General features: G+C 43.8%; 1 protein-coding gene across 3 annotated transcripts in view; it reads left to right on the top strand.

The window, feature by feature from the left end:
* PTPRM (protein tyrosine phosphatase receptor type M) overlaps positions 1–21,725 on the top strand; it is a 773,655-nt gene that overhangs the window by 312,432 nt on the left and 439,498 nt on the right. For all 3 annotated transcript variants that reach the window (XM_040970558.1, XM_040970557.1, XM_040970559.1), the window contains one exon: positions 1,295–1,373. In XM_040970558.1, coding sequence (XP_040826492.1) covers positions 1,295–1,373 — 79 coding nt within the window. The remainder of the gene's footprint in view (positions 1–1,294; positions 1,374–21,725) is intronic.

Here is a 21,725-nt window from a genome sequence, read left to right as displayed (position 1 = left end):
AGTAAGTAACTGAAAATGCGTGGATCTCTTAGACAGTCGCCCGACATCTGACCCCTTGAGGTGAATAATCAGGTTAAGAACATTGACAGCCCTGGCACTAGTTCTCTTCGGACAGTTTCTCTGCAATGGCTCTACCTTCTCAGAAGCTCAAAATATGGTGCCCTTTTCATTACTGGTAAATGGTTTCCTTCTCTTAATTCACGCCTCCACCACCCGAGTTTCAGTTAGCATGGTGTGTTCTACATTATTAAGAGGGCAAAGATGCTGATGTTTCTGACCTAGGAGCAGCTGACCTTTACAGCTGTGGGGGCTGGTTTCCTCATTCATAGTCATGTCATGGTACCATGCACCTCAGGGCCTTTGCACAAGCCTTGGGATGAGCACTCTTGCAGTGCAAGCTTCTTTTCCTTCACTGTTGGCTCTGATGTCACCTCTTCCTGGGAGGGTCTTTTGGCATACATATTTCTAGTACCCTGTCCTTCTCTTTCCTAAAATTCTATATTTTTCAACTTGTGTAGTATCTAAGATTCTACATGATTCTCTCTGATTCTACATGATTCTCTCTGATCAAGAGAGTCACTTTTGACAAGGTTGCTTAGAGCAAATCAAATCTTAATATTACCTCCTAAGGAAAACAGTTCGTGTGTATGAGGGTAGGCTAACATATAAGATTTATCAAAGTCTTTCAGGTCCTTGTCTTGGGCTCAGTGCTTCTCAAAACCTTGGCTGCAATATTGCATTGTCTGAGATTTTTGGGCGTGGAGCTTCTGTCATGCCTATGCTGGGTACTTTACATACCAGTAAAAGCTGCTCATTGTGCCAACTCCTTGTGCCCTGCTCTCCGGCGTGCCATGTTCATGTTCCCAACCCAGAAATCATCCTTTTACTACAGAAGGGTTTTTTTTTCTGCTTTGGCATAATTATCATTATATTAATTTGAATAATGACTATCTTCTTCCTAAAACTTTTGATTTCAAGTTTCCTCATATTTTGCTGTGTATCTCTAGCCTGTTGTAGATGATTTCAAGCCTTTGTTTTTCCAAACACCTTCTCTTCGCTTCGGTGTTCCCCCACCCTGCTTCCAGGTGATTCCTTCAGGTTCTAGCAGAACAGAGTGGGACCTTATTTAGCTTGGTGTTCTGGAATCTGGGACATTCACTTGTAGGTACTAGACACTTGAGTAACATTTGCTAGAAACCTGAATAAATAGGTGGAACAATGTATGCTATACATAGGTGATAATTGGTGAAAATCTTAGAAAGACGAGCAAATAATGTAAATGTTTCTTTTGCAGGTTATTTTTGAAGTGGTGACTTCTGGACATCAAGGCTACCTTGCTATTGATGAAGTGAAGGTGTTAGGACATCCATGCAGTAAGTTGGCATCCCTGTGAAATGCTGGGTTTTATCACTGGGGACAGATGTACACTGTGATTAAGAGGAGGTTGTAAACCCCAGGGAAAGCCATGATAACCAGAGAGAATTCCCTTACCATCTCTAGATGTAGGCTTAGCAGCCTTGAATTCCCCGAGCAAGGAATCTGTGTGTGAATGCCTAGGTACCTAAGCACCTTCCAGGAGCATGTTATGTAACTTTATTGTAAATTTTTAAAACATTATTCCTGTTGTTGATTTTGTTTTATAGCTTTTCATGTTATAGTAGCTGTAACAAAGACTATCATATCCAGATGTGAAGATACAATGCAGTATGCATCTCTACTTCCACATGAAAGATGGACTCCCAATGAAACTGTTAAATATATCTTGACAATAGGATGCTGGACTCTCTGCCATTGCCCATTCCCACAATGATGGACATATAACTGTTTATGAAGAACTATACTGTAGTGATAACAGGGAGTGAACCAGTAGATGGGGAACACCATAGATTTGTCTGCCTTCTACAGTTTTGTCCCTGCTTCTTTAAATAAGTACAAACAAATTTAAAAACTAAAAGCTACAGTGAATATCCATGGCTGTAGCTCTTGGTATTACATGAGGTCCTCGATGGGATAGACTCATGGAAAGCTGAACTGCTGGTGTTATGCCCAGATTTGAGATCCCCAGAAATCACCAGGAGTCTGAAGTTGATCCAAGTACACAAGGATGGTTTATTCAAGCTCAGCACATCCGAATCTGGGTTCTTGGTAGAGAGCAGGCAACTGGCTGACCGACACCCTGTTACAGGGTGTGTTAGACTCAGGGAGAGTCCAACCCCGTGGAGGGGAGTCACACCGTCATTGGCAAAACAAGTCAAACGCAGAGGCTGCAATAAGCATGAGGATTTTATTGAACATTCGCGAATGGGCAACAGAGTCTCTGGAGGCATCCAGGACTCTGTGCGCCCCAAGCAGGTTAAAGCACCTTTTTAAAGGACAAAACCGCAAACTTCGCATAACAGCTGGCATTTTACTTTAAGATTAGAATCTCTTTTATTCCTGCAGCTGCCTGCTCCGGCCTTGCTACCTTATCTCTTTTATTCCTGCAGCTGCCTTGTTCATGTCTGGGAAACTGAAACTTTTACTTCCTTCATGAAATAGCTTTTCTATATTTATTCCAACATGGCTCTACTCTTGCTCAGCAGAAAGCAATATACAGAAGCAAAATCAAGCGGTTATTCTAAGCTCTTACATTCCCCCCTTTTCTTTTAGGACATATTTTTATCTTAAAATATAAGCATTAGCAGGCATTTTCTTGTACAGGCTGATATTGGCTGGTTAATACAAAGGCTTGAATTATTGACAATCTTTTTTTTTTTATGAACTGTAATAAACGATTAATAATGCAAGGTCCTATAGTTAAAAGGAGTAATAACAATATTAAAGGTCCTGTTATAGCAGAGATGAGAGTGGTTAGCCAGGGTGATTGAGAGAACATGTTTTCAAACCATCCTTTTTGGGCTGACAATTCTTTCTGTCTTTTATTTAATCTGTCTCTGAGTCGATCTAAAGTCTCAGTCACACTTCCAGTTTGGTCAGCATAGAAACAATATTCTTCCTTTAAGGCGGCACACAATCCTCCTTCTTTTAACAATAGCAAATCTAGTCCTCTCCTGTTTTGCAACACTACTTCAGACAGAGAGGTAAGAGACTCTTTTAGTCCTCTGACTGACTGTTCTAAGGCCTGTAGGTCTTCATTCATAGCCTGGTGTAGTCCTTGGTAATAGTCTGTTCTCGACAGAGCAGTTGCTCCGGTGGTTATGCCAGCGGCTATTCCTCCTGTACCTAGTAACACGGCTAGAGTAATAGAGACAGGCTCTCGCTTGGCCCTCCCTGGATGTTCATAGGCAGCTAGAACAGTCTCAGACGGAAGGTACGTTATTCTTGGCCACAATTGAACAAGCACACAGAAGTCTTTGGTGACGTTAAGAACCTTTAGAGGATTTGGGGTTCGTTGAAGTTTCCATTCTGGTTCCTGGTCAGTCCCTGTAGTCCCTGTTGCTGGCTGATCCTTGGCGTGTTTCACGTGGGAGGCATGTACCCAGGCGGCAATTCCGTCGACTTTCAGGGCGGTTGGAGTAGTCAGTAGGACAGTAAAGGGTCCTTTCCACCGTGGTTCTAAGGTTTTTGCCTGGTGTCTCCGGACATACACCTGGTCTCCTTCCTTGAACGGGTGAGGGCACGGTGGAATGTCTTTGTCCTTGTAGGCCTCTGCAAGCGGTTTCCAGATGTACTCTCTCACTGCTCTGAGAGCCTGGAGATGCGCCTGTAACGAGGGTGGATGGGGGAACATGGTAGGATCAAAATCACAGAAAGAGGATGCCGGTGGTGGGCTCCCATATAATATTTCAAAGGGAGTCAGCCCATGATATGCAGGAGTGTTGCGCACTCGAAAAAGGGCCATAGGGAGGAGTCGTACCCAGTCTTTTCCGCCAGTCTCTAGGGCTAATTTAGTCAAGGTCTCTTTTAGAGTTCTATTCATTCTTTCTACCTGGCCTGAACTCTGGGGTCGATAAGCACAATGTAGTTTCCAATGAATCCCCAAACTCTTGGCCACCCCCTGACTTACCTGGGAGGCGAAAGCGGGACCGTTATCTGACCCTAATACTTGCGGCAATCCGTACCGGGGAAAAATTTCTTCAAGGAGTTTTTTTAACGACTGTCGTGGCCGTTTCATTCTTCGTGGGGTAGGCTTCTACCCAGCCTGAAAAGGTGTCTACAAAAACTAAGAGATATTTATAACCATACAGTCCCGGTTTTACTTCAGTAAAGTCTATTTCCCATTGTATTCCCGGTCGGTGTCCTCGGGCACGGGCTCCTTGGGGGAGTTTTAGTCGCCCTGCGTTTACCTGGGCACAAGGCTTGCATTGGTCCACTGTAATTTGAGTAAGAAACTGCAGGTCAGGAGTTATAAACGGGCATTTCTCATTTGCAAGTAGAGCGTGCATTTTTCTCCGGCTCAAATGAGTGAGGCGGTGGAGGTGTTCAATGATTTCAGTAGCTATGCGATAGGGCAGGATGACCTTGTCTCCTTTTTCTCCATGCTTTGCACTTAGCATCCCACTCCCCTTCGAGTTTTTTAATGAGAGCTCTGTCATTATCAGTATATTTAAATGGAACTCCCCAGTTGCAGACTATGTCATCTGTGTTTTGCCTGGTCTCTTCGGGTCCCATTTTTGAGTTTATTTCCAGGGGTAGGGCTGAGATTGGCTCAGTGGCAACAGTTTTTGCAGTCTGGTCTGCCAGTCTATTTCCTCTAGCTACTGGATCTGTTCCTTTTTGGTGGCCCGGACAATGAATAATGCTCAGTCTTTTTGGAAGGAATAGTGCCCTTAAGAGGTTTATTATCTCTTGCTTGTTCTTTATTTCTCGTCCTCCTGAAGTTAAGAGGCCCCTTCTGCGATAAATCTCACCGTGCACATGGGCCGTAGCAAAAGCATACCTACTGTCAGTATAGATGTTTGCTACTTTTCCCGCCGCCAGTTCTAGAGCCTTTGTGAGGGCTATTAGTTCAGCTCGCTGGGCCGACGTCCCTGGCTCTAGGGCACTGGCCCAGACTATGGAGTCATTGTTACTCACCACTGCTGCTCCTGCCCGCCGAGTCCCTTCGGTGACATAGCTGCTGCCATCTGTGAACCAGGTTACCTCCGCATCTGGTAGAGGCTGGTCAGTTAGATCTTCACGAGTCCCATGAACTTCGGCCAGAATCTGGGAGCAGTCATGGGGGGCATCCTTGGCCGTTCCCGGCTCCGGCAATAGGGAAGCGGGATTGAGCGTAGCAACTGGTCCAAAAGTAATGCGTTCAGGAGCTAAGAGCAAAGCCTGGTAGTGAGTCATGCGGGCGTTTGAAAGCCACCTGTCTGGCGGTTGGCGGACAACCGACTCCACAGCATGTGGAGCTATTATTGTGACTTTCTGTCCCAGGGTTAGTTTGTTTGCGTCCCTGAGCAGGGTCGCAATAGCTGCTACCATGCGCAGGCAAGGGGGCCACCCTGAGGCCACTGGATCTAGTTTCTTTGAAAGGTAGGCAACCGGTCGTCTCCAAGGGCCTAGGGACTGAGTCAATACTCCTTTTGTAATTCCTTTGGCCTTATCCACATACAGTGTGAATGGTTTTGTGACATCAGGCAGTCCCAGGGCCGGTGCCGTTAGGAGGGCCTCTTTAATGCAATCAAAAGCCCGTTGTTGTTCTTTTCCCCAGATGAAGGAGTTTTTTTTTTCCTTCGTTAACATGTACAAGGGAGCGGCCAGCTCCGCAAACCCAGGTATCCACAGCCGGCAGAATCCTGTCGTTCCCAGAAACTCACGTACCTGTCGGGAGTTCCTTGGGACTGGTATAGACGCCACCGCAGCTTTCCTGGCTTCAGTTAACCATCTTTTTCCTCCCTTTATGACATATCCTAGGTAGGTTACCTCCTCTCTGCATATCTGGGCTTTCTTGGCAGATGCCCGATATCCTAGGGCTCTCAATTCACGTAACAGGGCCCTTGTCCCTTCTAGGCAGGCCTCTCTGGTAGGTGCTGCCAGCAAGAGATCATCTACATATTGGAGGAGAGTCAGATTGGGGTTATTTAATCTGAATGCCACCAAGTCTTGATGTAGGGCCTCATCAAAGATGGTGGGGGAATTTTTGAAGCCTTGTGGCAATCGAGTCCAAGTCAGTTGCCTACTTACTCCATGTTCCGGATCTCTCCATTCAAAAGCAAATAAAGGTTGGCTCGCCGGGCTCAGTCTGTAGCTAAGTCGACCCGCCGATCAGTCGTCCACCGGTACGCGCGTCCTCCTGTGGCTCCCTGTACCCACGAGGTCTTCTGGCTCATAGGTCCATCAGTAGTTGTCAAAACTGAATGTTGAGCCCCGGTGTCTACTAGAAACGTGGTGGGCTTGCCTCCCACAGACAGAGTTAGCCTGGGCTCAGGGGGAGGCTCCTGGCCCCGACTGGCCTAGTCTTCTAAAGTCAAAACTGAGGTCTGCCTTTTCTTGTTTCTAGGATTGTTGGGACAATCCTTTGCCCAATGGCCGTTTTCTTTACAGTAAGCACATTGATCTTTCCCTAAACGGTTTCGCCGCTCACCTCCCTGTTCCTTAAACTGTCTCCCTATCTCAGTTCCCTGGGATGTTATTTGCTTGTTATGAACTACAGTGGCCAAGATACGGCTCAGTTCTTTATTCCGTCGCTTATCTCTCTTATCCTCTCTTTCTTCCTGCATCTTTCTTAGTCTCTCTTCTCTCTCTCCCGGAGTCTCTCTCTTATTGAAAATTTTATCTGCCTCTTTTACTAAGTCCTGCAAGCTATAATTCTGCAATCCTTCTAGTCTTTGTAACTTATTTCGAATGTCTGGTGCCGACTGTCCTATGAAAGCCATAATCACTTCCCCCTGCCTATCTTCACTTGCCGGATCAAACGGTGTATACATGCGGTATGCTTCCATTAGTCTTTCTAAGAATCCCGCGGGAGTCTCCCCAGCTCCCTGTAGAACTGCTCTTACCTTAGCCAAATTAGTGGGTCGCCTTCCGGCACCCTTGAGACCTGCCAACAGAGTCTGGCGATAAAGACGGAGACGCTCCCTACCATTTGGAGTGTTGAAGTCCCAATTAGGTCGGACAAGGGGAACACTTCATCAATTTCGTTTGGAAGTTGGGTGGGCTGCCCATCAGCCCGAAGGACATTCTTTCTGGCCTCCATCAGCACCCGTTGGACTTCTTCTGTGGTCAGTAGAGTCCGTAACAGCTGCTGACAATCATCCCAAGTCGGCTGGTGCGTCAACAAGATGGACTCGATGAGACCTGTTAATGCTTGGGGGTCTTGGGAGAAAGGAGGGTTATGAGTTTTCCAATTATACAAATCAGAGGCAGAGAAAGGCCAATACTGGACCTGCCCCCCTACAATTCTCAAGGGGTACAATTGTGAAGACCATTGCCCTTCTCCTCTTTCTCCCTCCTTTAATTGAGCCCTGCGTAGCCGCAACCTGGTATGGATTGGGGATCTGGCTTCAGGCTGTTCATTTACAGTGGTGTCTGGAGAGCCCATCTCCCCCGGTCTTCCTCTTGGGGGTTCTCCTTCAGGTTGATGCTCCTGGGGATAAGGTGGAGGAAGTTCAGAGGTCATTAATAGGTCCATCTGACTATCATCAGGCAGGACAGGCTTAGGTCGAGGACGAGTAGCTTCCAGCGGACAGAGGGAAACAAGAGCAGAGGGTTGGGGTTGGGGCAGAGCTGAAGGCGCCGGCAATTCTGGAGAAGGAGGAGGAGGAGGACAGGGTGCGATGAGAAAAGGTTGAGCCCACGGCGGGGGATTAACCACGAGGTCCTCCCATACCAAGATATACGGTAACTGGTCGGGATGCCCCGATGGTTTTGTCTCTACAGCCCTAAACTCCAGCCACTCTTCACACTGCAGGACAGGTTTATAGCAAAGCAATGCAGACTAGGCTTGGTCTAAACACACAGGAACCAGCAGCCAGGACCCAAGGGCTGCAGGCAAGACACTTTCGGCATCACCAGTTGTAGACCCTCTCAGAACAAACTAAATCTTTTACTGGGTGGCCCCCAGGAAACTTACAAGAGGTCATTAATACTATAAATACTATGAACAAGAGTTTTTACACAGCACATTAAATATCATCTGGCTTGTTACAAAAGTTATCTGTAGACTCTAGGCGTGCTGGGAGCAGGAGCCCCCGGAGCCTGCCTGTGGGGATTTGCATGGGGCTGGCTGGGAGGGCAGAGGCGAGGAGGGCACAGGGAGGCCTGGGGTTCCCGGCCTGTCTACTCCCACAGCCAGTCCCTCAGAGAGAATGAAACAGGAGGAGGATCCTATCAAAGTCTTCTTGGGTCAATCTGCTGACCTCTGGGCAGCCGCAGCTGGTACCTGTGCCGGGCAAAGGGAAAACCAGGGACGGATCCATGGGGGGATTCTGAGACAGATTTCAAACCAGGATAAGGCTGCTGATCAGGGTGGCCTTTTGGACCTGTTGGAAAAACAATCCTTTAAACTGTTTGGATGATAAGAGCCTCCTTTCGGCCAGCCCAGGTTGAAAACGGGGCCCTTCTGCAGAGCAGAAAGTCTGTCAAGATCTTTTCTTAACCGGGAGGGAGAGGTCGTGAGTCCTGTCCTTATCTTCAGTCCAATGGTCAAGAGTCAAACTAAGGGGAATCGTCACAGTCTGTTCCATAATTAAAGACAAAAGACCACACACAATAATTACAAAACAAATGACACAAACAGGATTCGCGCGATGCAAGATTTCCTAAGGGCCCGATACAAAATACAAGAAGGTCGACCGTACAAAGCCAGACGAGGGTGAAGTGATCTTCACCCCGTCTCCCAGGCACCGGAGCGTCCCCCGGCGTACAAGGCCAGACGAGGGTGACATGATCTTCACCCCGTCTGCAAGGCACCAGAGCGTCCCCCGGCGTACAAGACCAGACGAGGGTGAAGATCTTCACCCCGTCTGCAAGGCACCGGAGCGTCCCCCGGCGTACAAGATCAAACCGGTACCGTTCAAAGACTGGGGGGGGGGGGACAAGGACAGTACAGAACAACACAAAAACAAAAAACACACTTTCCGATCGGTCTTACCTCCCTCTGCGAGAGTTGTTTGCTGAAGACGGTCGCTCCATTCCCGGCCAATGCACCAAAATGTTAGACTCAGGGAGAGTCCAACCCCGTGGAGGGGAGTCACACCGTCATTGGCAAAACAAGTCAAACGCAGAGGCTGCAATAAGCATGAGGATTTTATTGAACATTCGCGAATGGGCAACAGAGTCTCTGGAGGCATCCAGGACTCTGTGCGCCCCAAGCAGGTTAAAGCACCTTTTTAAAGGACAAAACCGCAAACTTCGCATAACAGCTGGCATTTTACTTTAAGATTAGAATCTCTTTTATTCCTGCAGCTGCCTGCTCCGGCCTTGCTACCTTATCTCTTTTATTCCTGCAGCTGCCTTGTTCATGTCTGGGAAACTGAAACTTTTACTTCCTTCATGAAATAGCTTTTCTATATTTATTCCAACATGGCTCTACTCTTGCTCAGCAGAAAGCAATATACAGAAGCAAAATCAAGCGGTTATTCTAAGCTCTTACAGGTGCAAGCCACCAGGCATGTTTAAAGTTTATTAAGGAGTCCCAAACAGAACATTCATAGGGTTTTTATACAGTCCACAATAGCTTGAGAAGGGGCAATTCACAATAGCCTGCAAGGTGAGGGGAAATAGCACACATTCCCTACCTATCTCTGCTGGACAGCCCATGCCTCCAGCAACTAAGGGAAGCACCTACTTAGTAACCTGGAGCCACCTGTGAGATAACCAGACTTAGGTGGGCTTTGATTCATAAGAATCGGGACTCATCAGTCTAAAGGTTGCATAGACTGCTAAAGGTCACATAAGCCTTTTAGCATGCAAGCTCACATAGTTTCTTAGTAGCAATGAGCCATGAGCAAATGATTGGGATTTTGATACTGAGGTTCTTCACTGGGAGGTAGGAGAAATGTATTTTTGGTTTTGCTAGATGCTGCCAAATTGCTATGAAAAGTGTCTGAGCCAGTTTATCTTTTTACCAGTAGGATATGGAGCTTTTATTTCCACTTGTATCCTTGCCCAGAGTTGATACTGTCAGACTTTAAATTGTAGGCCATTGGGAGGATGGCAGCCTGATTTAGTTTTAGCATTCCCTGCCGTTAAAGAGAAATGACCAGTTCAAACATTTCTTGGATCTCTGCTTATGGCCCATACCTTACTCTTGGGAAAATGGGTTAATCTCCAGTATTGGAGCGATAAACACTTTTAGGGATATCTCAGCTTTCCATTGCCTGGATCTGAATGGATGTTGGAGTGCTCCCTGCCACAATCATAAAGAAGGCCTATGTGGTAATTATCTGATGGAATCTCATAGAGCAATTGTCTAAGACCATCCAAAGGAGCTCGCTTTCTTTGATGTCTGTATTTGGGAGCCAGGATGCTTGTCACCACACAGAAGTTAACATACAGAAGTGATCTCACTTGTTACTAAGGCAGACATCACTTTGGCAGCCCGTCAAATTTGCCTTCGAGTCTGTGTCAGCAGGACTGGGGAGTTGAAGAATCTCTCTCTCTTCCCCAGAAAAGGCAGGGAAACGCACAAGGCTGTACCTAATTGAAACAGCAGGGTGAATGTAGGCAGCTGAATATAATTACCTGCGTTGGAACTTGGCCAAATCCTGAAAGGAAACAGCCTTCAGTTTGGAAATGTGCCAGGGAATCATCTGCTCTGCATAAAAGTTCCTGGCCTCTGATTCACCTCTGATGGGGAAGTTGAAAAAATTCTGTCCAGAAATCGCATGGCTACGATGCTCTGAGTCCTAGCAAGTCTCACTGTGAGCAGATGCTGTGCTGGGTGCAGGTGTTGCACAGGTGTGGCGACTGCAGCCAGCCCTGCTCAGGGCTTCTCCAGTGTGTCTTGGGTTCCTTTTTTCTTTTTTACATCTGGCCATTAGTCAACATAATAGCTCCTGGGGTGCAGCCCCTTCTATTCCACAGGCTCTAAGACATTGTATTCAGCAAAGACATAAAGACTTAATGCTTATCTGTCTGCCAGTGCATTCCTGTAATGTGTCTCCTGCAGTTTTATTCATTCCTGAGGAGCCAGCTTCCTAGGGCCCTGGAAGCGGTGCTTATGTTGTCTCCTTGGGAGAAGATCTGGGCTAATACCTAATTGGCTTTCTGAACTGCTGGTAGGAAGCACAGAATTGTAAAGCAGTCTCTGTACCTGGATGATGATACAACAGCATTTTGAACCGTGAACTTCAAATGGTTTTGGTGATAGCCCCTCTGTAGTTATCTTTTCCACAGTCTCTGAGTTTATGGGGAAAACATGCAAATAGAGATTTTAAGGAAGGCAGTGGTTGGCTCTTAAAATGGAAAGTGTAACAGGTAATATTTTACGGGATTTCCTATCAAGATTTTAAGTAATAATCAATTATTTTGAAATTTTGGTTCTTAAATTTAAGTCCTATAGGAGCATAAATATTTCATATCCAAGGCTGTGTTCCCCAGATGGATTTGGAATAGCAGAATGTCATTTAGTTTACTGGAAAGGCTTCTGTTTCGATTCATATACATTTATGTGTAAACATTACAACATTTTTATAATAGGGGCTGCTCTGATACAAGTATAGAGTTGCTCATAAAGTTGATTTTACTGTGGTAACAATAAGATGCAGGCTCAGCTTGAAATGTGGAAGTGGCTGTGCACAATCAGCATCTCTCTAGCTGAAGACCACTTCTAATAAACACAGATAATTCTTGTGCTTGATATGCACATGAAAATCTATTTTAAATTTGGTTCAGTAATCCTGATAAAAGAAAGCAAAGAAGCATTTTATCAACTTCATTATTTTGTCTCCTATTTTAAATATGCTATGGACTTGCATTTGTGGAAAATCCTGTATTTATGATATGGTATTAATGTTTTTATTTAATTAATTTGAGAGGCAGAGAAAGAGAGGGCATGCACTTGCTGCTTCACTACTCCGCCCCCCACCTCCCGACACGTGCACACAAAGGCCGGGGCTGAGTCAGGAGCTGGGAACACAACCCAGGTCTTCCATGTGGGACGCAGAAAACTAATCTCCTGAGCTAGTACATCTGCCCCCTCCAGTGTGCAGCTTTAGCAAGATTTGTGGTTAAGAGTTAAGCTGTGCCTTAAACCCAGGTACCCATTGTACAGAATGTGGGTATCTTTTTTAACCAATTAATTTGCTTTTATTTTTATTTGAGAGGCAGAGAGAGTGAGACAAAGAGACAGAGGGGGAGAGAGAGAGAGAGAGACACTGTCACAAGGAGATCTTCCATTTACAGCTTTACTACACAGATGCCTACTACAGCCAGGACTAGATTTGGACCTCTAGGGACCCAAGTACTTAAGCCATCACCTGCTGTCTTCCAGGGCATGTAATAACGGGAGGCAGGACTTAAAGCACAGTAGTCAGCACTGGAATTAGGCAACCTGACGTGGGATGCAGGCATCCTGTTGCAGCTTAATACTGAGCCGAACACCCACCCTGGAAAGGGGTCTTCCCTGCTGAGCCCAATGTTCACCTTCTAATGCATATTTTCATATCTTTTAAACTATATGCAATTTAAACAGACTGAGTTATAATCCATTTAATATACAGCTTATTTAAGCTGTATGATTCAGTGATTGTTGCATTCACCGAGTTGTTTAACTACCACCATAATTAATTTCAACTTGTTTTTGCTCTGTCCCTCTTCTCCCCCAAATCCCATACACGTGGTTCTCAGTTCCCTCTGACGCTCACGCGTAGCCCTCAACATCCCTGAATCTACTTGCTATCTCAATAGATTTGCTTGCTCTACACATTTCATTTAAAAGCAGCTGCATTCTTTGGTTCTGGCAATTGATTTCTTTCACGTTGCATAATGTTTCAAGTTTCTTCCATATTGTAGCATATGTCAGTACTGCCCAAGCTTTTGAAGTCAAATGATCTTCCATTGAGTGGAAATGCCACATTTCACATGATTGTTCATTAGACAGCAGACTTTCAAGTTGTTTCTACCGCTGAGCTATTGTGAGTAATGCTACTGTGAATTTTATCTAGGTTTTCTTTGCACCTCCCTCTGTGGTTTAGCTAATGATATTGAGTATCTTTCCATGTGCTATAGCCATTTCTATATGATTTGGAGAGTGCATCTACTCATAATTTTTCCATTGTTGTTGAGTTTTTTATTGTAAGAGATGTTTGTATGTATCAAGATACTAATCCCTTATCAGACATGTTTTGGAAATGTTTCCATAAAGTCTGTGGGTTATCTTTTCGTATTTTTCATTTGGCATTTATGCCACGTATCTCATTTGGTGTTGTACCTAAGAATACTTTGCCTCATTAATGATGACAAAGGGTCAAGTCTATATTTTCTCCAAAGGGTTTTATAGTTTTAATTTTTCATATAGATCTCTGAGTTGATATTTGTGGAGGTAAAACAGTTCTTTTTACATGTGGATATCCAGTTATTACAGCACCTTCTGTAGACAGACTAGTCTTTTCCATTGAGTTGCTTCAGCATCCTTGGTAAAAATCCCGTTGACCAAAGACGCATAGGTGTATTTCTGGATGGGCAATTCTGTTCATTTCATCTTTGTATCTGTCCCTCTGTGAGTCCTACACTATTGTGATTACTGTGATTTTGTAATACATTTTGAAACTAGGATCTGTGAATCTTCCAAATTTGTTTTTTTTTTTTTTTAGTATTGCTTTTTGCATTTAAAAAAAGTATTTGAGAGAAAGAGCTTTCACTCAGTAGTTCGCTCTGTAAGTGTTGAATTCAGTAGGCAGGTCTCGCCAGGCCCAGCTGGATCTGACAACTCTGTGATCCTGATCTCCCGTGCAGGTGGCAGGAGTCCTGTTCTTCAGGCCATCGCTGCTAGCTCCTTGCTGCCTCCATCGTGTGCACTGGCGAGAAGTGGAGTAGAGTTGAGGCAGATAATAATCCCAGGCGTTCTGATGGCAGGACACAGATATCTTAATTGCTGACCAAGCACCTGCCCTGTTTGTTTTTTGTTTGTTTGTTTTGTTTTTGATTCTTCTGAATCCTTTCTATTTTCTTGTGGATTTGACAATAAGTTTGTCACTATCTGCCTGAAACTATCAGCTGGGATATTGATAAGGATGGTGTGGAATCTCTTCATTGCTTCGGCATGGAGTTAATACCATCATATCAACATAGGATTTCTGATCTGAGAACATGAAATGTCTTCTCTTTTATTTTAGTCTTTTAAAACGTCCTTCAATAGCGTATGTCATTTTCAGAATACACATTTTACACGATTTGAGGGTAAAATTCAGTCTACGTGTTCTGTTTTGCTGCTGATATCAATAGAACTATTTTCTCAGTTTCAGTTTTGGCTTGTTCCTCCCCAGGGCAGTTGAGTTTCTACAGCAATCTCTGTCCTGAGATATTGTGAGCTTTCATATTAACTCTCTCTGTGAGTTTTTTTCATGTGTGCATGAACTCTTAGTTGTTTTTATAAACAAAATAATGTCATCTTCCATTATAAACTTACAGTTTCCATTTTCTAGTCTGGATGCTTTTGTTTTTCGTGCGTGATTGTCATGGCTGGAATCCCCAACGAAAGTGTGGGCTAGAAATGGGCAGAACAGACATCGTTTTCTTGTTTCTATTCTTAGTAGGAAAACTTGCAGTCTTTCAGAATGGTGTTAGCTGTGGATTTCTCAGACTTGTTTTTTCTTTACAAAGGAAGTTTATTGGGTCCAGCACAATGGATCAATTGGCTAACATCCTCCCCTTCCAAGTGCCAGGATCCCATATGGCTGCTGGTTTGTGTCCCGACTTCTCTGCTTCCCATCTAGCTCCCTGCCTGTGGCCTGGGAAAGCAGCCAAGGATGGCCCAAAGCCTTGGGACCCTGTACTTGTGTGGGAAACCCAGAAGAAGCTACTGGCTCCAAGGTTCACTGGCTCAGCTCTGGCCATTGTGGTCACTTGGGAAGTGAACCAGTGGATGGAAGATCTTTCTCTGTGTCTCTGCTTTTCTCTGTAGATTGGCTTTTCCAATAAAAAAAAATTAATCTTTAAAATAAAGAAAAAGAAAGGTTGCTGAGTGTTTTTAAAATGAAGTGTTGAGTTTTAGCAGATGCTTTGTCCTTGCCCATCAGATAATCATGTATTTCCTGTTCCTCAAACTTGATTTTTAGCTTTTAAGCAAACTTAGTATTCCTAGAGTAGATCCTTGTGAGTCATGATACATTGCCATATCACATATTTCACACATATTTCACGTATTTACATTGTGATGCTCTGAATCATGTCACTATTATTGTGTTACCAATTAATAACACAATTAAAATAGTACAAATAAGCACAAATAACACAAAAAATAGCACAATGGAAAGGGTATAAACCTTTGTTACCCCAAGCGATGTATATTGGATAAATTGCATACAAAATCTGAGATTATTCTGTATTATTACTTGGAAAATATAAAATAAGTTAGCATTTTCTTAAAAAAATGCTGTTTTACACTATGGCATCTTGGTTAAAATCAGTTTTAGCAATTCCCCATTTGCATATTTCCAGGTTTCCTTTTCTAATAAAGACCTGTGAACAAGGCTGTTAGTTTGGTGCAGCAGTTGCCAGCATCCGTATCAGAGTGCTTGGATCCCAGGCCTGGCTCTGCTCCACATTCCAGCTTGTGGTTGCTGTGTACCCAAGAGCTGCAGGTACTGGCTCCAGTAGTTTGGTCCCTCCCACCTGTGGTAGATCTGCACTGGATTTCCTGTAACTGACTTCTTGCCCAGGCCTGGCTCCTGTTGCTGTCATTTGGAGAGTGAGTTTGCACATGGGGCTTTCTATCACTCTCTTCTTTTTTTAAACAAACAAGCAAACAAACAAAAAAGATATTCCACAGTGTAATTAAAATAAGTGTAGCAGCAACAAATCACCAGTTAGAGTTGTTTTTGGATTATGTTCTGTCCAATGCAGAGATCCACATTCTTTGTTGTTATACACTGGACTCAGAATTCACATTTTGTCTTATTTTTTTGTCTATTTTAAATGTTTTTGAAAATTTTGCTTATTTAAGACATTTAATTGATTTAAGGCATTCATGTCTCAGCTGCAGAGAGACAAGCAGACACGGAGTATTCTTCTACCCGCTGGCCCACTCCCCAGATGACCACAAAGACCAGGAATGAGCCAGACAAAAATCAGGAGCTTCATCCAGGTCTCCAACATGGGTGCAGACACCCAGGGACTTGGGCCATCTTCTGCTGCTTTGCTTGTTGTATTAGGGAGTTGGATCAGAAGTTGAGCAGCTGGGACACAAACCAGCACCACAGGTGGTAGCTCTATGCACTATACCACAGAACTAGCCCCTCCCCCCCGATATTTCATTTTGAACATAGAAAATTAGATTTGACCTTTCTTCAAAATCACATTCTTTTCCATAAGAATTTTGAATGTTTTTCATCTTGCATTATTATTCCAAACAGACTTATTCTTAACTAATAACCCAGATAAAATAATCAAAGCTTGAAATTTGGTAAAATCAGAGTTTCTTGCTTTTTTAGCTAGAGTTAATTTGCCCTTTGTGTGCCTATAACCTGGTGCCATTAATAAAGATAGTGTGATATTTTCCTCTGACAGTTCATGTGGAACGTATGCTAGTTAGTCTACATAAAGCATTAAGAACCTTACTTACTATATCCAAAGATCTTTATAGATATCAGTTCTTGTGTGTTATCTGCTACATCTTGTTAGATGCGGTGTATTAGTCAAGTGCAAATGCTGAACATAAGTGGCTGAATTGATATGGGAGAATTGAGTTGCTATTTACTTTAAAATCCAAATGATCATTGCAGTGAATGCAGTTTCTGAGTGTTCAAGTGGGCAGTGCCAGGCTATTCCTTTTTACAGCATAAACTTTCTTGTTTGTGAGGATGTTTCACAGAGACAAACATTGGCTCTGTTTTTTTTTGCACTTAAGTGTGGGTCCTGCTCATTGCAATCCATGCCATGATATTAAAATGTAAATAAGAGTCAAAGGGGGCTAGGCCATCCCCTCATCAGGCCCACTTGAACTTATACTCCGATCTCATAGGTTACTGCTCTCTCAGATTTGATTGTTAGTGGTGTGAGGCAGGCTTTGAAGAAGTGATAATAATGAAATATGGACAAAAGTGTTTACATGTTAGTCAGTGATAATGTCTGTCTGTAGGATCAAAGACTGTGTTGAAATCAGTTAACTTCCTCTTAGACCTCTGTTCTTTCTTGAGAAGCAGAAAAATATGGCAGAGATGAGAGACAAGAAGAATCGTACCAAAAACCTGTTTGTTATTCATGGAAGATATTCAGTTTTTTAGAACTCCAGCCGATTTTAGAAGAAAGTTGGCATAGCATTTTGAAAGGGTATCCAGGAGACAAATGGACCTATAAATCTGCAGAGGGAGTAAAAGAGGGAGAATGTTTCCTTTTGAATATGAGATAGATTGAAAATTTCCATTCCAAAGGTGCCTGATATACCTGGTGTTACAATTAAAGTAGCTTGGCAAGGTTCAGAGCACAGAGCTCAGCATGGGATCTGAACTTCTCTGGCTGTAGGGTTGTGTTTTGTGGACTCCTTTCCAGTTTCCAGTGATAGATAAGTTATTTTGTACAGTAAGGAGCATTTTTGAAGATTAAGTACCAGACACATAGACTGCATTGTCTGAGTCTTGCTTAATCTTTATGCCACCCTTATAAAATAAGTAATTAAAAAATCCTATTTTACAACTTAAAGAAACCCACCAAGGCTGAAGTATGGGAACTTTCACATGTATTCAGTTACCAAGGGGCTAAACTATTTGTACTTGGGTGCTGATGTGTTGAATCTAAGACATAAAATAGTACCAGCTCTCACTGACTTGCCAACTGAAAATTCCTCTAGATTTACATTGCTAGACAGGGGGAATCCAAGCATCTTAAAACATCAGACGATTATGTAAGCCGTTAATGTTTGTTGAGAAACAAGCCAGAAAGATTTACTCTTGTGTTCTTAAAGGAAACAAGTCTAGGAAGTGAACTTCCTTAGTCTCTTTGTCATAGTGCCCCGGTGGATAAGCAGACAGCCCTGCATTCGAGCAAAATTTATGTAGTATTAAATGCTTATGCTTGGTAGGTTTGTGTGTCTTCATCTGGTTTCCATTTGAGACGTGATTTTGTGATTTTAACCCGACTGTTTTATTTTCTGGCAATCGTTTTCATAACTAAACACCACTGTCTCCCAGGCCAAAGGCAATCAGTGGGATCCAAGGGAGACACTCCTAAAATATGATTGAAGAGGCATAAATTCCATAGATTGTTAACCTCACAGTGCAAGGAACCCACATTGGCTTGTTTGAGAAAGCCATAAGGAGGAGTCAAAATGACTCCAAAGGAAAGGCACTTGCTTCCTCTATGTGTAATAGGTCTTCAGTAAAAAGGATTGAAGGTATATGATCCTTTAAAACGTTGCTATGTTCTGTGAGATGGCTTCTTGGTTGGCATAATGCATTGATAAGTTAGTTTGACATATTGTATCTTTCTGACTGACTGAGGTCACCATTGTTGGAAAGATGGTGCTTAAGAAAAGTCTTCTGTGGTGGAATTCATTAAGGATGAATAGATGGTTAATTAAGGATGAATAGATGGTTAGTAGAATTAACCAATACTTGGCCTGGAGTGGTAGTGTAGGGACTAAAGTCCTTATCTTGCACGTGCCATATGGGTACATAGAACTGGGCTTATGGGTGTCAGTTTTAATCCCAGCAGCTCTACTTCCCATCCTGCTCCCTGCTTGGTGACCTGGGAAAGCAGTAGACGGAGGTCCAAAGCCTTGCGATCTTGCACCCTCATGGGAGAACCAGAAGAAGCTCCTGGCTCCTGGCTTTGGATTTTTGGTACATCTCCGGCCATTGCGGTCACTTGGGGAGTGAATCAGCGAACAGAAGATCTTTCTTTCTGTTTCTCCTCCTCTCTGTATATGTGACTTTCCAACAAAAATAAATGCATGTTAACAAAAAAAGAATTAATCAATCAATAGTGTGTTACTAATAAATTAACTGATGGAGTGAGGTACACATATTTCATATGTTTTTGAGAAATGTTTGAGAAGTTAATTCTTAGTATATTTGAAGCAATGCTTAAAAGAATATTTTTTTATCCTATTGGAATCAATGAAAATTATTATAAGGCACATTGGCAGTTGTGTCAAAAGTCTTTTTAAAATATACATTTTTCGGGCCCGGCGCGGTGGCGCAAGTGGTTAAAGTCCTCGCCTTGCACCCCCGGGATCCCATATGGGCGCCGGTTCTAATCCCGGCAGCCCCGCTTCCCTTCCAGCTCCCTGCCTGTGGCCTGGGAAAGCAGTCGAGGACGGCCCAAAGCTTTGGGAACCTGCACCCGCGTGGGAGACCCGGAAGAGGCTCCTGGCTTCGGATCGGCATAGCATCGACCCGTTGCGCTCACTTGGGGAGTGAATCATCGGACGGAAGATCTTCCTCTCTGTCTCTCCTCTCTGTATATCCGCCTTTCCAATGAAAAAATAATAAAAATAAAATCTTTAAAAAAATATATACATTTTTCTTAGAAATTCAATTTCCAGAAAATCAACCCATGGGGAAACATATGCATAAGGATTTAAATTATGAAAATGTTTATCTTGACATTATATATAATGGAAAGAAACCCAACAATTCAGAAGTATTTAGTAGTAGATGTTGCAGTCAATTTGTGCAGCCATGTGCTGTTATCAGTGTTTTTCGCCTTGATTCTATCAATATATTGGGCGGCCACTGTTGATTATTTGTTGTGGGGCCTGTCCTGAACACTTTAGGATGTTAACAGTACCCTTGGCCTCTGCCATTGTTGGTATTCCTGCCCACATCCACTATGACAATCAAAACCATCCCTACACCTTGTCACATGTCCCGTGATGGAATACCTTTCCCTGAGTTGGGATCCCATGAGGTGCATGAGTTTTGTATCCACTGGCTCACTCTCCAGATACCTGCAACAGCCAAGTCTAGTTTAGGCCAAAGCCAGAACCAGAAACTTCCTCTGGGTCTCCCATATATGTGGCAGGAACTCAAGTACAAGGGCATACTCCACTGACTTTGGAGAGCATTAGTAGGAAGCTGAATTCAAAGTACTGAGTAGGATCTGGCGAAATAGCCTAGCAGCTAAAGTCCTTGCCTTGCAACCACCGGGATCCTACATAGGCACTGGTTCTAATCCCAGCAGCCAGCAGCCCCATTTCAGATCCAGCTCCCTGCTTGTGTCCTGGGAAAGCAACGGAGGATGGCCCCAAAGCCTTGGGACCATGCACTTGTGTGGAAGACCCGGAAGAAGCTCCTGGCTCCTGGCTTTGGATCAGCTCAGCTCTGGCTGTTGTGGCCAACTGGGGAGTTAATAAGCAGATGGAAGGTCTTTCCCTCTGTAAATCTGCCTTTCAATAAAAACAAATAGATCTTAAAAAAAAAAAAAAAAGCGCAGGGTAGCCAGTAAGCCAGTACTCCAGTCAGCCACATCTGTATGGGGTGTAGGAATCCCTAGTGGCAGCATCCCAAAACCTACCTTGTGCAAAATTATCTCAGATAAACATTCAATAAGGGAAAATGCTGGTACTACTGTGTATGATTGCCACCAAAAAGCAGAAAAGTAGTGTTAGGCCAAGTTCAAAGTCACAAATTTTCTGATATGGCAAAGAATTATACTGAGAGTTCTGTGCAAAAAGTCTGGAGTTTAAGGAGGTTGCTCAGAGCATGCCATGAATTAAATATAGCCACTCTTAATCCACAGAGGGGAGCATTTTGCCTGATACTCTCAACTCTCTGCTTTGATTTTTTTTAACCTTTATCTACTCCTTCTGCCTGCCATTTCCAACCCACTTTCACTCAGAATCTGGCCTTACACATGCTTCCTAGCTAATACAAGCAGATAATCCTATGCAAACATGTATAGGTTCACCGTGAGCACCCTAGTTGGGTTTTACATTCTCCCTGAAGAGGCCTGAAACTGAAATGCTAGGTGTCTTCTCAACAAGTTATAAGATATTGCCCACCAAAAGGTTGTCATTTGGCGTAGTTGTCAAGATGCTTGTGCCCGTATTGGAGTTCCCAGTTGGGATGCACAGTAAGAAGCCAAAGTCTATGAATAGCATGGAGATCTCCCACTGGATGCTTAGTGGGAGATTTGTTCAATTATAGGAGCATATCTAGAATACTAGGGTCCTACTCAAAATACTTAATGCTCCTTTGACAAGAGCTCAGTTCTAGCCTAGGGAATAATCAAGCAGAATGAAACAGCAGAATTGAAGTGCCTAAACCTCTCTAACACAAGTTATCCCAAGTCATAGCGACACAGCCAATTGCCTGTGTTGGAGACCCATTCTAGCACAGTGACCCAAGGCAAGAGGAAGTGCTGGTCAAGTCTGGGAAGTGGATGCACACTAGAGGGCAGTTGGGAGGGCAGTGTCCTCCAGTCCGAGCAGGGAAAGGCGCCAGGTGACACCATGTGCAGGGGGCATCTTGGCTACATATTCAGCAGAAACTTTTCCTCTGCAGACTTGGGGGTTTAATGAATTGGGGACTTGCCAAGAGACAGGTTTAAGGAGGCAAAACAAGATTTGTTTCCACTTGTGCAACTAGAACCCCTTTTGATGGAGAGTCAGTTAGTAACCTGAGATAAAGGTTTCTAAACCAGATCTAACAAACAAAATGGTTTTTCGGTTTTTTGGAAAAGTATAGCAGTTCTGTTGG

The sequence above is a fragment of the Ochotona curzoniae genome, unplaced genomic scaffold (genome assembly GCF_017591425.1).
Source record: "Ochotona curzoniae isolate NIBS_2020 unplaced genomic scaffold, NIBS_Ocur_1.0 scaffold_4812, whole genome shotgun sequence".
NCBI classification, from domain to species: domain Eukaryota; kingdom Metazoa; phylum Chordata; class Mammalia; order Lagomorpha; family Ochotonidae; genus Ochotona; species Ochotona curzoniae.
This window is presented reverse-complemented; position numbering and strand designations above follow the sequence as displayed.